We start from the raw sequence: 18263 nt of genomic DNA on the forward strand, positions 1-18263 counted from the left end.
ATGAATATGTGTGGGTAGAATGTATAAGCACACTCTCAAGGAGGTGGAGAGTAGGTTCAAGAACTAGGAGGCTAGGAGGGGGCTGTCCCAGACCTCTCTTGGAAACTCTCATTATACAGTTCTTTGTTCTCTCCTGCAAGGCTGATCTCCCATTCTCTCAAGTCCTTTCTGGAGGTGCATATTAGTAGTATAAACATTGGCTACCCTCAGGTAAGGACCACTGAATATTAATATTCTTTGTTCAAGGCTCTGTAATAGGCATAGCAGGAGGATTCACAGGTGATAAGGAGGTAGGATGAGTATAGATATAATAAACCAGATGCTGTCTGTTACTTCTGTAAATAACATATTTATGTAATAAATATCCAGAAATCACACAAAGACTCTCTTCCTCCCCCCTTTTACCAAAAACAAACAAAGTTGTAACAGGAAATTTTCTTCCAGACCCAATTCAGCTCACCTTTCATTCTTGTCCCCTCCACCCCCTCGAAAAGCCACAGTGGTGGAAGAGCAAAACCAAAATCATTTTTAGTGACTCGGGGGGAAAGGGAAGGCTAGAAAAGCTTTTGGATGATTATTTCTCTCCTGCCACAGGGATTTCTTTCTCACTCACAAGCCATAGTTTAAAATAAAAAGAAGAAAGAAAATATCCCAGTGGTAAGTTCTACTTTGCAGTGACCCCAGTGCCCTCAAATGCAAAGCCTGTGTCTCAAATATAGCCGAAGCGGCTTCCCCACCCGATCTAAGGCTGCCACTCTCCTAAGTCAGGAAAGGGAATCCTGACCTGTCGATACTGATGGCACAGAGATTCAGGATGCTGGCTGTACACATCATGACATCCAGGGTGACGAAAACATCACAGCAAATGCGGCTGAAATTCCAGACTCCGCCTGTTACCTGGGCATCAGAGACAAGGATGTTAGTATTCCCCAACAAAGGGACAGCAACTCATCAATTCTACTGCATTCCCTAGGCTGCTCCCCTAAAGATGCTGAAATGCCCTTCCTGTTGGTACATCATCGTTACCAAAGGCAGATGGACATCAAGGAGAGTGCAAGGCAGCCCAAGATTGGTCACCCAAGAAATGGCAAATTCAAAGAATGTTAGAACGTTAGCACTAGAAGTGGCCTTCCAAATCGATTAGTTCAGTGCTTCCAAAGTGTGCTCCACAATGGGGTGCTCATTAAAGATAAAGATTCTGAACCCCTCCCTAGACTTATTGAGTCAGTATCTCTGGATCTGGGGCCCATGAATCTTCATTTTAAAATAAACTCTCCACTTCCCTTGCCCCGCTTCCCTGCCAACACACCAAGGTTTGAGAATCACTGATCTAGTTCAAACTCAGGAGGCAACTAAAGATCTCTGTGGTTAAGTAGTATGCCTATAGATGCACAGCTGGTACTGAATGATCTTGGGTGACTTCCAGATGTGTGAACTGTGCCAAAACTGCCTCTCTGAAGCCCCTCATCCAGTAGAGAGCTCACCATGTACCCAGGAAATAAGCCGAGAACATGTGTTTCATAAAACTTACCTCCACAATGAAAATCTATCTGGCTTCTGGTTTTAGAGCTTGGAAACATCCTGGAACAATAATACTAAGAATCTATGTAAGTTAAGTCTGTGCCAGTGTGCCCGCCTGCGACACCCAGGTCGCAATCACTAAGAGATGGGGAGAAAGTCTGGGTCCAGGGCACTGGAAAGGGGCCCAAATCCTCTCATCACTCGCAGAATCAGTGAAGATGGTTCCGACCTCATGCATTTACACTCATGTTTCAAGCTCCACAACTTCCTCCCAGTAACACTTATAAAAAGTCAGGAATTTAAATAATTTAATTTATATTCTCACATATTTCTATTTTATTAATTTTTTTTTTTTTTTTACCTAACCTAGAGAGATGTGTCAGGGAGACTACCACTTTTAGAATGTCTACAAATGCCATTCTTGGGCCCCAAGGCTTTTGTTCATTTGCCAGCATCCTGCTTGTGGAGGTTCTTGGGGACCATGGTTTTCAAGCATAAACCTTTGAGGCTTTTTTGTCCCTGGCAGTAGCTGGTGTCCCTTTTGGGCAGGCCCAATGGCTAATTAAGAGGAAGGGAGAGTGATAAATAGGTGCAGTTGCCTTCTGAACTTCTCGGGGCAAAAAGAGACATTGTTGAAACAATAGTGCTTAAAGATGGTGCTGTTCCTCTGTCTAGTTTTTCTCATCCAAGAATCTTGTTATATGACCAGGTCACTTTAATGTTCATTCCTATTTTATCCCACTAAAGCAAGGTCCTGAAAGGCTCTCAACCCATCCCCTTACCTATTAACTTCTTTCCCCGTGGATTTATTTCCTTTTTAGCATTTGTTTTTATCACTATATTTGGTCATCTCTATTTTGAGAAACTCTGACCAAAGATATTTTGATTAAAAGCAACAAGGAAAGAAAAAAGCAACAATAAAAAGTTCAAACTAGCTAAGCAGTTATCACTTTCGTTCATTTCGTTGTGGGTTTACTTTCTCTAAGTCCAACCATTTGGCTCTAAGTAAATAAAGGCCTAATATGAATTTATACGATTTTTGAGAATGAAAAGCTTTTAAAAAGGGTGATATGTAGTAATAATAACACAATGATTTAAGGGAGCCAGGAGAGTAAAAGATAGTTTTGCTCATTTCCTAGGACAATAAAAGCTTCTTGCAAGAAGTTGAATTTTGCATACTACATCTTAAATTGGGGAAAAACCACCCTTTTCCCAAAATTGTGAGTGCCTGTTTGCATGTGTCTTGGGGGTGCAAAGCAGATGAGAGAGAGTAGTTGAAACAACAGCAAACTCTAGTTCTTGATGGGTGTTCATTCATTCATTCAATCATTCGTAAAGTAAGTAGTTGTGGAGCTTCTAATACTCAGTGCATGTTATGTGTTTTAAGAAGCTTTAAATATGCACTTCAGGCCCTGTCCTCAAAGAACTTATAAGTTTACTGGAAAAGCAAGACATTCTTAAATAAAATAATTAGAGAACATCATGAGATTCTAGTATTGTTAATACAATCTAACATTTATTGAGAACTTACTCTATGCGGGTCACTGACCCATAGGACCCATTCCAGGAATTTCTATAGCTTTTTCTATAGCTTTGAAACTTTAGATTCTGAAAACTGAATTCGCTTTTTACCTTATGTGCTCTTACAGATTTTTGAGGACAAATTATACACTTACTTGATAGGAAATTAAATGATTGTTACTTAATCAACTCTGTAGGAGCAGGGACTTATACTTGTTTGCTGCTGCATCCCCAGCTCCTAGAGCAGTGCTCAGCATGCAAATCTATTCTGAAAGAATAAATAGTCTCTGAAACAATCTGTATTTATACTAATAGCTAGCATTTATTGAATGCTTACTAAGTTTTGATGTTCTGCAAAGCACTTTATATACGTGGCGTCCATTGCCAATTATGGTCCTATGAGAGAGGACTACTGTCACCTGTGTCACGGAGAAAGAGACTAAAGCTTGGAGAGGCTTGGCACCTTGTCTGAGGCAGCCAGGGCATCTGAATGTAGGTTGTTCCATGCCCTGAAATATGGAAGTATCAAGTGAGGAGGGGGCAGTTATTGGAAAGGGAGGGAAATGGGTGAACACAAGGGGAAAGGAGAAGACCATGTACTCATCAAAAATTTTCGTGTGACAGACTGAATCATCTCCCTTCTATGGAATGAGACACCCTGCTTCTGATCGCCTCTATATCAGAGTTGCAAAAAGCTGTGCAAAAAACTGTGGTGGCTGCTGATTTGGGGGCCGAGTGAAAGTACACACATAGCAGATTTCTTTGCTACCCTGTTTCTTTAGTTCACAAGGGCCAAAGCCCTCAAGCTGTCCTCTGGCTTCCAGGCCGCCACTGTGCCACCCCATTCTGGCTATCTACTCCTCCCTTTTCCAATTCTGCCATCAAAATTTCTCTCCTTGATCTCAGCTAAGTGACAAGAAGAAAACAATCTGATTAGCTGATTAAAGTAATTCCCACTGAGGTGCCATCACTTAGCCTTCCCCAGAGCTTACTCATTAAAATGAGTCTCTAATTGGTGGGATGTGTAATGGAAATACTTTTTTTTTTTTTTTTTACTGGAGTTTTCCACACCAAGAAAATAATAGTAAGTGATGAATAAAGAGCTGCAAAGGTCTGAGAACATGTAACTTTCACATATTATTTCACAGCAACCCAATGAGATAAATAGTATTTCCAGTCTATGGATAACAAAATGGAGACCAAGAGGGGGTTGAGTAATTTGCCTGAGGACATATAGCTAGTAGAAGGGCTGGAGTCTAAAACTCTATTTTGCCTCTCAAAAGTCAGCACCTTAACACTCACTTCTGTGAAGTGTACAATTTAATTCCATTCTAATAACACAGGAGGGAGAAGACTTGGTGTTTGTCCATCCATCCAGCTGTATACCCCATATTGATTGAGTGCCCATTATAGGCCCGATACTTTGCTTGGGACAGTTAGTGAAATGAATTAAACCTGTTTTTGTCCCAAGGGACTCAGAATATGGCGTGTGCATGTTTAGGGGAGTAATCTGTGAATGTGTGTGGGCGAATTGAGGGCCCAGGAGAGAGGCACTAAGAAAATAACGATAATACAATGTGATAAGTGCTGACAGTGAGATAAGTAGAAAGTGTTGGGAGAACATGAAAGGTAAAGTGATTTTTGCAATTAAAGCAGGAAAAAAAAGAAAAAAAAAAACCAAACCCAAAATGTGATTGATTTAAGGCTCTTTAGAGACACGATTCTACCTTTCTCCTAAATTCTAATGAACAACTCACTTCAGAATCATACAGCAGCCAGGTGGTGTTACTCTTACTTGCTAATGAATATAACTAATTCCCTTTGGCGATAGGGAAGGTGGGAGTAAGCAAGAAAGTGTCTTCAGGTACAGAAGTTGGCTATTGATTTTCACCAGCCACAGCCTACAGCAGCATTTCCCAAATTTACAGATTATAAGGCAGCATTTCCCAAATCACCTGAGGCTCTTGTTAAACAAAATGATATTCAGGTTATACTTAGAATAAGTCCCTCCAGTGATTTCTATTTCCTGAGAGGTTTGGGAAATGCTGGTCTGGTGGGCGTGGGGGACATGAAATCAGCTTCAGAGATGATCATCCTAAAGCAGGGCTCCTTTAAGCACTTTTTGTTCCATGGATCCCTTTAGCGTCGTCATCTCCTTCTCAGAAGAATGTGTTTGAGTGCATACAATAAAATGCGACGATTGCAAAGAATACCAATTATATTGAAATACAGTTACCAAGTACTTTAAATATATGTGTCTCTTTAATAATGCATTAAATGATAAGACCTATTGGCAGGTTCAAAATTCCTGTAATTTCAAAGTACCAATGAGTGTAAATGGTATTTCAAGGTGTCTGCAACAACAATAATGTGATTTGAAAGTATAAATATCTGTGATTTTACTGGTGACACTAAGGATTCCTCCTGCTGTGGGTTGATACCTACGTTCATAGTTGATGGAAGTGCTAAATTTCAGCTTAGTGAAAATAAGTAATTTTATTTACCTCCAAGTTGGTGGACTCCCCAGATTAAGAATTCTTGCCCTAACGGATGGATTTTTAGTTGTTTTGGGAGATAGTCAGGGGGTAAAGATGGAATTACTGCTCTAATTAGCCTCTTTATTTCGTTTTGGTTTGTCATATTTAGAATTTTTTTTAAGAGGGGATTTCTGGGGGTTCACGTCTCTGAATTCCAACTCCTCATCTGTGAAACGGGGTTTTTACAGATTAGTGGTTCCTAAATGTCAATTTGTAGCAGATAGCTAACTGGCTGCACAAATCACGGGGTGTGAGAAGGGTGGGAGGTGGGAGGCTGGTTACAATTATTAGACACTTCCAAGGCCACCTCTGGAAATTCCAGTTTGTTAGAAATGAGGTAGACCCAACAGTCTGTATTTCGAACAGGCAGCTTCTTGTAATGAAGATTTACTTCAGAATTGCTCAAAGTTTAGGTGCATAAGAATCATGGAGGAGCCTATTTAAAATGCAGAATTTCCTTTATTTCTGATGATTAGCATCATTACAAGGCCCAAAGCTCCTCTCTCTCAAAACAGTGCTGCTTTTTCCTGTCATCCCTATCTGACCTGGATCACTCTCTCTGCAGTGAGTTTTCCTACCTGAAACCATCCTGCTCTTTTTTGCTTGTCTACATTACTTAACCCTCGAATTTTATTTCCTGTCCATACTGAGACCCAAGTACTCTGAGTTCAGTATTCCAAATGTTCTTCTGGCTGCTTATTTTGCCTTTCTGCCTTGATATAAGTGCATTAAACATCACAAAAGATGCTTAACCGAGTGGAACAAAATGGGATGGTTGTGCTTGGAGAGGGAGCTCCAAACAGACTATAGCTTCTAAAGCAGGAAATTAAAAACTCGAGAGAGAATCTGAGATAGAACTATTTGGTATGACATAGAAAAGAGTTTTTGAGAAAATGCTGCAAATAGAATTAAAGAGACAGCCAGGCCAACGGCACTCTGGAATATAACTACTCTGAGGTCACCTGCATGGTTTTTTATCAAGACTACTCTGCTAGGCCTGGGGACAGAGAAAACTGATGGGCGTTAGTAACTGACCCCTGCTCATTCCCCTTTATATACCGCCCAAGCCCATGCTCCTTAATGATGAGAATGGTATCAATGAAAACCACTGTGGTGCATACTTTCTGACTGTCCCCTTCCCTCTTTCCAAGTCTTTGGATTCTACTGGGAATCTATGAGATTCCTGAGCAGTCGATACATTCCACAGAAGGAATACATAACCTATGCTAAACCAACTCTTGTATTCAGTGATTAGTTCAGAGAAAATCATGTCCCACAAACCAGTCCGATCAAAGTATACCTTGACACTTCTACTAGAAATTCTAGGACAAATTTTCTCTCTTGCTGTGAGTGGTGTAATGTGCATATGTGAAGACTATAGCTTACCCTTTACCTGTGGATAAGCCAACATAAGGAAGAAGACAGCTGAGAGAATTGTAAAGAAATAGAGCTGGACCCCTTTTCCAGTTGTGCCTGTAGTCTTCCTAACCACAAGACTTTAAAATTCCTGGTATGAGAACTTCATTGTTTTATTCTGTTTATTGTTCAAGTCAATTGGAGCTAAGTTTTCTTTTACTTACAAGTTAAGGTGTCTGAGATATTTATAGATATTTATAGATTACACTTTTTAGTTATTAAAATACTTCCTCCACTGATGACTGTTGAGCCTAACATCAACCTTATGGAATAGGGGAAGTGTAGTTGTCATCTCCATTTTATTCACTTAATTCCCACATCTTCTGACTCCCAGTTCTGTGTCTTTCTTATAGCACGACTCTGTATTAGAATGACATTCATCGCAGTGAATTCCAGCAGAAGCATGATGGTATGTGACATTTTATTGCCTACCTCACAGCAATTCCTCACCCCCACATATTCTTTTTTTAATAAAATCCACATTTTTACCTTTTATTTTCTTTCCTCCCTTGCAGCAAAAAGTGACTTTATGCTCCAGTTTTGGCCATAACTGAAGTCCCTTAGGGAGATGCTTTAAGCTGCTCCAGGAAAAGGGCTTCTTTTCCCTTTCTCTGCTGTTCTCACTCATCCTATTTTGAAATGCAGCCATGATGCCGGGGATATGGCAGCTATCCTGTGAGCAGCATGAGGAAGTAAGCCAGCTTGCCAAGGATGGTGAGCATGAAGGATAGAACAATCTAGTTCTCAATGACACCATGGAGCAGCTGAACCAACACCAACAATTACCTTCCTCCAAGATTCTGGTTAGGTGAGAAAAGTAACTTCTATTCATTTAAGCCACAGTCAGTCAAATTTTCTAATATTTACAGCCCAGCCCAAACATTACCAACTCATACATTCTGGTGTCTGACAAAATGAGTCAATTTTCCTTCATAGGAAGGTATCTGGTCAATATGAGCCAGTATTCTCGTCAAAAAAAAAAAAAAATGAATCTATTCAAATAAAACCATAAGAAGCTGTGAATTTGGCAGCTAATTTGGCCTCCCACATGGTGTTCTTCTCATTTCTGTCCTATTCTCTTGGGGACCCTCAAGCCTACAGCAATCTCTGTGGTCAATACTGCATCCTTTTCTCTTTCCAAGGGAGCTCTTAGGTATAATTATGCAATTACTAGACCAGCCACTAAACTGTGCCATCGTTAGAAGTCAGCGAGAGTACGCTTTGCTCTTCTCTGAAACACATGGGTTTATATATTCACAGTCCCTATAGGGGCTCAAAGTGCTGTTTTCTCTCATTAAGGCATACCATCTGCTTCTGAGGTCCACAGAAAGCAGGCAGGTATTTAAGACTAAGAAAAGTATAAACTGAGGTGGGATAGCGAGTCATGATCCTTTGGACTAGAACTTTCTAACATCTTAACTGGTCATCTGTTACTGATGGTTACTTTAAGTCATATTCTATCTTTTACTGAGTGGACTGTTGGAGAAAGTGATATGGAGATATTAAATTGCATTGTCTAGAGCCTTGAAGCAAGTGAGAAGGACCAAAAAGAGGCCCCAAAGCCTATTTCTCAATGGAGAGATGTCTCTGTTTCCCCTAATCTTCTTTATATGATTGTAGACTTATTTGACCATGCTCTTGATTGTTGAGTGCCTACACCAAATAACCCATTGGACAGAGGGCATATTCATTTTATGAAGGGAAACCAAGAGTTCCATCAGAATTTTTCTCACAGGGAAAAACCTGTAGATCCAACCTGCAGAGGGCCCATTGAGCCTTTGGCAAGATTTCATGCTGGCCCTCTGCAGACTCAGTTGTTCTTCTATGCTTAGTGGTAGGATGGGGGCATCATTTATTTTGACAGGTGTGGCAAGAAGGGGCTGCCATGTGTCTAAAGTTAAGAAGTTACAACGTTCATTCCCTATAACAATATCTCCAGAGATTTTCTAATGTAGTCCATCCAGAGTCCTGGAAGCAATCTTCCAGGTGGCTTTGTTACAGATGTGAAAAGCCTGGTTTTATTTCAGAGGCAATTAAAATGCTTATTAGATTGAAAGTCCTCTTCCTGCATTTTTTTTTCTGACATTCATCTTCCTGGAAGACTTAAGAATTCTTGTAATGTATAGGGATAGACAGAAACATTTTGGAGGGGGGGTGGTGGTGGTGGAGGTGTTATGAATCATTGACTAATCCATACTGGGTTCTAGCACCTAAAGTCTGCCTCACTCTTGAACAGAAATATCACATGCTTTTAACTCCCTTTTAGTCTCATTATTATTGAATGTTAAAATAGTTCATTGTCACAATAGATACAGCAGCAAATGATATAAGCAGGAATTGCCCATCTAATGCACACATTGCAGAACAGATTCATTTAATCACTCATATATCAAATATTTATTTAGCACATATTATGTGCCAGGTAGCATGTTTGGACTATAGGATAAAAAGGACAAAAACATAGCCTCTGAATTCAAGAATGTCTCAGCCTAATCAGGTTGACAGGAAAGTCAGGATAATTATAGGACCCTTTGCCATCAGGATTATCCTAACTGGGAAGAATAAATGCATATTTTTTTTCTCTGAGTATTCTCTTATCCCAATAGTCATAGTCGCTTTTCTTCTTTTTCTTTCCTTTTTTATTTTCTTGATTTCTTTCTTTTATTTCTCCCCATTGAGATCATAAGTCTAATTTTAGTTCCCAGTCATTCTTTAATATGGGAAATAGCCTAAGCAGTCTATGTTCGAGGGTTTTGCTCTCCTGTGATATGTCATACTTAATTAACTGTCATCTTCACTATTAATATTAACTGAGATATTAATTTGATGAATTTTAATTTCTCTTAATCATAGCATCATTTTGATCCTTCATTGGATACTTCCTTAGAATGATAACACTGCAGAGGAGAAATATTAATAGCATATTAAGACGTCTTTAAAAAACTCCTTAGTAAATTGCATGTTTTCTGGTAAGAATATCTTTTTTTTTGAGCAGATATAGGCACCCAGATTTCTTTGTTAGCAAATGGATGTTTTGTCTTGATCATCTCCTGACTCTGCTTTGCACTTTCAAATGAAAACACATACAAATTTAAGAAATGTTTCTCTCCAAAAGAAGTCTCCAGGGTCTGCTGCATTATCTGACTGGTGACGGTTCTATACTATTAATGGAAACATCAAAACTATAAATTTGAAGGTTTGGTCTATTCCTCTACAGTTTGTGAAGAGCTGGTTCTCCAGGAGGAAAGAGCTAGTCTGAGGGCAACTGAACCATCAAAAGTAGTCTGATCTATTTGTAGACTATTCTTTCTCTCTTTTTATCTCCTTAATTTTTTTCCTATAATTCCTTTTGCCCTCCCCACCCTCAGCCTTGTCCCTCATCCCTCCTGCACATTCTCATTTCCATGTACATTGAAACACTGATGAAGATGCCCATTGGACTGCCTGCCCCAAGCCCTCACATCTTTGAGACATGCCTGGCAGAGAGAGTACAACTGCTCATTTTTAGGACGAGTCCCATCACTCAAGTCTGGTCACCTGGATACTGGAGACCTGGGAACAGAATCATTTCCAGCTCCCTGGTTCTGATGTAGGCAAGTGATACAGATAATGGCTGCTCTCAAGACCTTCGGTTTCCTTAAGGAAGAGAGAATGACAAAAGCTCTCTTTCCTTTCCCAAGTTCTTGTCACAGTAGGGAGCATTTTGAGCGCAGAAGATCAGACTATCAGAAAAGACAAGGACAAGCACGGTCACATGGGAAGCCCCAACCTGGGCTCACTTACCTCCAGGTACACCACCCAGGGCATCACCAAGGTGGCCACTAGCAGGTCCGCCACAGCCAGGCTCACCACCAGGTAGTTGGTGGTGGTCTGTAGGGCCCGTTCCCTCAGCACAGCCACACATACCAGACTATTGCCGAAGATGATGACCAGGATGAGCGCACAGTAGGAGAGGGCATAATAAGCATGTGGACGGGCCCATCTGGCACCTGTGGTGTTGTCTGCCCCACAGGTGGCATTGATGTGGCCACTCAGCTGACTCAGAGGCGCCATAGCCCAGAAGGAGAGGGGTGGCTCCAATGGGTTTCCTGGGAGGACAAGAAAATAACATTGGTAAAATCAGACTCTTTGAAGCTGGGCTGCTTGCATGCATATTTTAATTTATTGCTTCAACAAATATTTATTGAACACTTCCTATATGCCAAGCACTGTTCTAAGCACTGAAAATACAGCAACGAGCAAAAGGGATAATAAAAATCCCTGCCCTCTTAAAGCCTCCATTCTGGAGGAGAAGAGTAATGAACAAGATAAATAAAACACGTAGTATGTTTGATTATGGCATATATTTTGGAGAACAGTAAATCAGGGAAGAGGTTAAAGAGAGGGTGAGGATTGTATATGTGAGTAGGGTGTCTGAGTAAAAATTTCAATTAGGGTAATCAGGAAGCCCTCATAGAGGAGGTGACAATTGTATTAAGACCTGAATGACCCGAGGAAGCCAACTGTGCAGATATTTGGAGGAGGGTTGTCCAAGCAGAAGGAATAGTGATTACAAAGACAGGCATGGCTGCATGTGGAAGACACAGCAGGGAAGCTAGTGTGGCTGGAGCCAAGTGAGGCAGGGGCAGAGTGGAAGGGTGTGAGGTTGAGAGGTTGTGCGGGGCTGTTGAAAGAATCTCATTTGGACTCTGAGTAAGATGGGGAGCCATTGCAGAATTAGAATCCCAGCTCTACCTCTACCTAACTCTGGGATCTTTGGCATATTACTTCACTTTTCTGAGCTTCATTTTCCTTCTATGTAAAATGAGGAGAAATGATAGAACTCATTTTTGTGAGGATTAAATGAGTTATTATGTATGTAAAACACTGAAAGCCATAGCTGACACCTAGAAAGCTATATGAGTGTTGGCTCTTTTTCTTTTTCTTTTTGGTCTATTCTTCTTAGCTTCCCACCTACTTATCTTTGTTTCCTCCCTCCCATCCAATTTGCTTTCCCCCTACCTCCTTCTGTCTCTCTTCACTTCCTCAATCTCTCATTCTTCTCTCTCTTGTGTCTTACATAAGGAATGGTGGGGTTGGGAGACTGGATTATAGGAGAAAATCTGGATAGTAATAGAGTCTAGAGGCAATACAGTGGTTTTTATATTTAGGGAAAATCCTAAATATATGGAATATGTGGAATTTAACTTTCGACCTTCTAATTTTTAAAGATTGGTTACCAATTAGAGAAATGTTGAAGCCCTATCAAGTCCCTTCTCCCCTAAATCCGACATCCATAGGCCAATGACCCATGCACCACCCATTTTCATCCTCTGACCTAGTCCAGTGCTCTCACTTTTCAAACAGGAAAATTAAGACCTGGAGAGATGAGTGATATGCTGTAAGTCAGGGGTCTCCAACTCCTGGGCCATGGACTGGCACAGGTCACAGGTCAATGGCCTGTTAGGAATCTGGCTGCATAGCAGGAGGTGAGTGGTGGGTGAGCGAGCAAAGCTTAATCTGTATTTGCAGCCACTTCCCAGTGCTAGCATCACCGCCTCAGCTCCACCTCAGATTATCAGGCATTAGAGTGTCATAGGAGCACTGGTCCCTGGTGCCAAAATGGTTAGGGACCACTGCATTAAGTCACACAGCTTATTAGTGGCAGAACTAACACGCAGGCCTTCTAATTCTCCCAACACTCTCTTTGGCATCTGAAAGCCATAACAACTGTCATGCCGCTATCCCACTGGGAAGAGCCAATCCTCTAATTGTGGAGACTTTGGACATAGAGTGGGAAAGTCATCAGAGCCCATCAGCTGCCCCATGACACCAGTATGGCGTTCCATAACCTATGACTCTGGCCCTGTGCTCTGGCTTTAGAGGGTCCTACTCCAGACCCCTATTTTGTCATATCCTTCCTACAGGATGAGGTCATGCCGTCCCATAGCACCAAGGAGCAGGTCCACCAAGAGTCCACACTTCCATTTTAGAACATATTCTCGGTACCAAGATCACAGAATTCTTGGCCTAAACTGCTTGGAGCCTGTTTCTAGGGCAGCACTTATATTATTCTGTATCTGTCACTGTGGCGTAGACTGTGCCATGTATATGTGGGGCCCCTGGGCTCAAGTGGTAACTCTTTGGGGAACTCAGATGAATAGCTTGGGTGTAGCCTGAGGTGAGGAGAGAAGAAGACAGAGTCCTTGGGACAGGATGGGGGTTGGGGGTTAGCTTCTCCTACCCTCTCACATCTTGTATAAAACTCTTAAGAGCCCAGGAATGCTATATTCAAACCTGGCCTTTCAGATCGTTAGGAAGATATACTTGTCAAGGCAGGAGGATTAAACATTTTATTCAATTGTTTGTTGGTTATGACCAAAATATTTAGACATAGAGTATTTAAGCCTCCATGGGAACTCTTGTTCCAGGTCCTGGCAGAGGTAGAGGCGGGCTTGGTGGCCAGGATTTGCTCTCCTAATATCTGTAGCTCTCCTTTGATTAGGAGATTGGCCTAATCATGGCTGTCATTTTGTAACTCATTTTGAAATATTTCAGCCTGGAATGTGTAAGTGTTACAATGAACAAATGATTATTAGGGGTGACCGACAAACTGAATTCAGAGAATTGCTTAAAAAAATTGTTCTTTATCTTGGCACACTGTTTGCACTCAATATATTTTAAAGGATGATAATAATTTTTGATAATAATTATAATTTCCTCATTATTCGGAGAAGGGCAGCCGCTACCCCAGAGATAGCATTGCTGCTGCCAAGAGCTTTTGGAAAAATACAATGCTTTCTGATTGTTCAAGGATATTTTCACCTCTGAGACAGGCTCAGGCTCGGAAAGACTTTCCTTCTGCAATTGGGCCACCTCGGAAAGCAGTGGCTGGAAATCACTCCTTTCTGTTGGTCTGTAGTTGGCTAATCTTACTTATCAGGTAAGAGGGAAGCAAAAAACCTTGGGATGTTTGTTACTATCCTGCTGGACGTTTTACTCTGCTGAGGTTTGACAGCTAATTAAAAATAGTACAGCCGAATGTCAATGACTAATTATACGAAGGGAAATCTTCAACTCTGAAAGTCGATTTTGAGCCTGATGTTGGAATTATAATTGCAGGGATTTCTGATTTATTTATTCATTTATTTTGCACTTTAGCGTCTCTGGTCTTAGATTATTTATAGCCGCAGGTGGGGGTAAGTCTTGTTTGTCCAGCAGTTCTTGATGAATTGTGGGTGTGGGAGATGAAAGCAGAAAATGAGTATGATGCTAGATTGCTCCTCACCTCTCAGCTAGTTCTTTCAACTTCCTCCCTCCTTAGATTTTTTTTTTCAACCAACATTGCTTATATAACACAGTGCTGGGCTGGGCTTTCTTCTTTCTCTCCTTTTCTCTCTGATAGATAAGCTAACAGATAGTAAACTGGTCTCAGGTAGGAGGAGCAAAGAGACTGGATAATTCATTAACTTAATAATCACTCTAAGTAATTTATAATAATAGCCTGGTTTCCTCATCAACAAAATAAGAATAATCATATCCAATCCACAGGGTTATTGCGATGATTAAATAAAATTATATATGTGAAGGCTTGGAACTATTGACAATTTGGCTAGATAATTCTTTGTGTTTGTATGGGGGCTGTCCTGTGCCTTGAAGTAGGATGATTAGCAGTATTCCTGGCATCTGTCTACGAGGTGCCAGCCTCACTCCCCTTCCCCCGAGTTATGATAACCAAAAATGTCTCCAGACATTGTTGAATGTCTCTTGTGGGGCAAAGTTGCTTTTCCCATTAAGAATCATGGCTCTAACATAATGTCTGGTATGAAGCACTTGAAATATTGCAGCTTTTATTGTTAAAAGGAGAGTGGGAATAGGTAAAGGGGTCAAATAAAGTACAGCTGCGGACTTGGAAGTTAGGAGATTTACTGATGCCCTCAGCAAAGAGTGTTAGTGGTTAAGAGTGGATGAGAAGGAAAAATCGAGAAGTAGAGAATGCAAGGACTAGAAGATTACTGCTGGTCTTACTTTTTAAAGATTTATTACATATAACACTACTCACAAATTTTAATGAGCCCTTGGATTTCTTATAAAGTATTGACTTATCTTGGTCTTTATAGTTCATTTAGCATCTCCTAGAATGAAGACATAATCTGTTTTAAAAAGCAGAGGGACAGAGAGTGGTCAGGCTCCCATCAGCTATGACATGTGTCCTCCTTTGCCGATATTCAATCCCTCTGTTCTGACTATAGTTTGCTTGGAACACTTGTGGGGTGCCTCTTTGGCACCTGGTTCTATACCAGATTCCCACTGAACTTGTTAGGAAGATACTCATTAAGATTTACAGGGTTGTAATTATTTTCACTCTGTCCTTAAGGATATTGAGTTAAATTTAAAAAACCCCACAATCGCCTCTCTCAAACACCTCTAGTCCTCGACTTCCTTCTGAAAACAATAGTCACTACCTCTTCTGGCTGCAACTGTGCGCCAAACACTAGTATTTTACATATATTATCTCATTTTAATATTATAGCAGCCCTGAAGGTAGATAATAATATCCTCCTTTTATAGATCATAAAACTGAGACAGATAGAGATTCAGTAACTTTTTCAAGATCACACAATGTGTAGGGGGTTATATGAGCCCAGTTTTGATCTTGGGCCTCCCTAATTCCAAAACTTGCACTTTATTTAATGTGTCTATGCTGGAAGTACAGTTGATGTGACAGTTATTTCCAGGTAGAAATGGTTTTTCCTAAACCCAGAACACAATACCTTGATAGCAGAGTTCCATGGCCAAATCACTTGTATTACAGACCTCTTTGCTGTCTCTAATCTTTTACTCAATTACATCCTGATCTCTAGTTTCCAGAGCTTTTCTGGTTCTTGGCTTCAATGCAGACTTGCTACATTGCCTTAAAAGTTAATTATTAAAGATACATTTATAAATATTATCTTATTTAAACCCCACAATGGCCTGATAAAGGAAGTAAGTACTGTTATTATCTCCATTTTTGCAGGTGAAGAAAGTAACAGAAAGGTTAAGTATCTTTCTGAGGTCGTACACCAGTAAATGATGGAGCTGATTCAACCCAAAATCTGTCTGTTTTCAGAGTTCATGTTCTTAATTATTCTACTGTTGAAGTGAAGGAGACAAACCTGAAGTGAGGACTAATTTTAAAACCTTCTCTTTTCAGAGTATCTTGTGCACATCACCTGACCAAACTCAGTGAACTCAATGCAGGTGCACACTGCACATAGAAACAGTGGGAGTTACATTGTCATTATTATTAGAGGTGGTCTTTAGCATTTCTATGGCACTTTATTCTTGAGAATTGCTGTTTAGTTTGTTTTCCTAATGAAGATTCACAAATGCATTGAAATACATGACATTTATATATTTGGGTATATGTACATGGTTGGCAAGTTTACAGGGAAAAACTATAGCCGGTTACTGCGATTGCATAGATAAGGTAGTATACTTTTTTCCCTAATTAAACCTGCTCAGTAAAGCAGAGCATCCCCACTTTTCATCACAACCTCTAAGGACTGAGCATCCTATCATTCTAATCAGAGATCAAATGGGGAACTCAATGGATCAGTCAATCAGTGAGAAAATATTAATTGATGACAAACTTCAATGCATTAAGAATTGCATTTAATATTAGGTAAAATCTATTTGCTATTTGCTTTAATTTATATTTCATAATAAGAAGCCTTCTGTGTAGATGTTTTAATACTAGGCATTCATTTGGATACTGTCAGTATTTTCCTTGTTCGAAACTCTGCTCACTGCTAACCATGCAGACTCTTGAAAATGTTCAGCTATAATGTTAACAAAATGTTAAGCTAAAAACAAGTGTCTGAGTAGGACTCTTTCTCATATTGTATCTGCTTATCTTTGGCTATAAGAGATCCAACCAATGCTCTGTCAAGCACCGATTCTTCACTCTTATCCAAGGACAGACATCTTATTGACAATTTAGTACCAATAAGCAAAGGGCTTCACCTATAAAGGGCAAACAGGTATTCAGAATGAGTTTAGAATCCAAGTTTCACTTTGTTATTGCTGCATTATTATTTGTGCATGCATATCAACAGTATTTGATTAAACTAAATGCATGAACTAGAACAAATACCTAATTGCAACAACTTCCATTGACCCAATAAGGTACAGTAAGTAATGAAAATCCCACAATTAAACGACAACAATACCTTCAAAATCATATGCCATCATTAAAGAAAACATACACAAGCATCATCTCAAGTACTGCATATCTCTGTTGGGAATAATTGAATTCCGACTTGGAAACAGCCTGGCTTTACATAGACCATTGAGAACAGTGTCTCTCCAAACCCTCAGCCCTGGATTACCAGGGTGCTGAATTGGGGGAGTTTAAAATAACAGACCCTTACAATTAAGGAAAATCCTTAAGAGAAATACAATCAGCCTCCATACAAACCCCAGGAATAGTAACAGCTTTTTTATTTTCCATCTTTTAATTCTGCCTTGATAATGCTTCTGGAGCTCATGATTATCTAATTTTTTGGGAAAAAAGGTGAACAGATTTTTACTGTCCCCAAAATAAGGAAAAAGTGAAAACAGTTTCCTCAGGGGTTCAGGTTTTAAATTAGAGAAGGTACAGAGTTTTAATGCATATTCTTAGAGAACCACAGAACCCCAAACTGATTAAATAACCTTCCAGGAAAACACTGTATTAAAGTAAAAAATGAAACGAAAAATTACTTACCTTGAAATTTTCTTCTGATTTCTGGAGACTGTGAAGTTTAGCACCTCAGCTCCTGTAGCCATTTACTGACAGCAGACATGCCCAAGCAAAGCAAACTTTGCCTTTGCCAAGACACAGAAACTGGAAATGAACAGAAAGAATATCACCCATTTTTGCCTCTAAGGTGAAATCACTTGTGTGCTGCTCTTCCAGCTTCCCTATTAGACCTTACTGCATGTTTCATAGTTGCTTTCGAATGCATCCGTTATCTCTACAGGATTTGGGAGGGACCCTAAACTGAACGTTTCTTGGGGCAGACTTTAGAGGCTCTGTCCTTGGTGCTGAAAAAGAGATTCAGTAGGCAGATGAAAGATTCGTTTTCTGCCTTGCTCTACTCTTCTCTCTGTGCCTCTATCTATTTGCTCCGTGCTATGCTTTTCAGCATATGTGTATTTTCATCTCAGTGCTCTTTTAAATCCCACTTTCTTACTGTCTTTGCTTCTATGCTTTAATTTCTTCATCTTTCTCAGTTTAATTGCCATCCCAGCTTTTGGTGGCTT

The 18263-nt window shown here is 40.2% G+C and overlaps 1 protein-coding gene across 2 annotated transcripts in view; it reads right to left on the bottom strand.

The window, feature by feature from the left end:
- DRD3 (dopamine receptor D3) overlaps positions 1–18119 on the bottom strand; it is a 37330-nt gene extending 19211 nt beyond the window's left edge. For both annotated transcript variants that reach the window (XM_006905475.2, XM_006905474.1), the window contains exons 1-3: positions 17725–18119; positions 10779–11083; positions 785–897 (exon numbers count right to left, since the gene is read on the bottom strand). In XM_006905475.2, the coding sequence (XP_006905537.1) occupies positions 785–897; positions 10779–11048 (383 nt within the window). In that variant the 5' untranslated portion in view covers positions 11049–11083; positions 17725–18119. The remainder of the gene's footprint in view (positions 1–784; positions 898–10778; positions 11084–17724) is intronic.
- Between the last annotated feature and the right edge of the window lie 144 nt (positions 18120–18263).

The sequence above is a fragment of the Pteropus alecto genome, unplaced genomic scaffold (assembly GCF_000325575.1).
Source record: "Pteropus alecto unplaced genomic scaffold, ASM32557v1 scaffold270, whole genome shotgun sequence".
Classification (NCBI taxonomy): domain Eukaryota; kingdom Metazoa; phylum Chordata; class Mammalia; order Chiroptera; family Pteropodidae; genus Pteropus; species Pteropus alecto.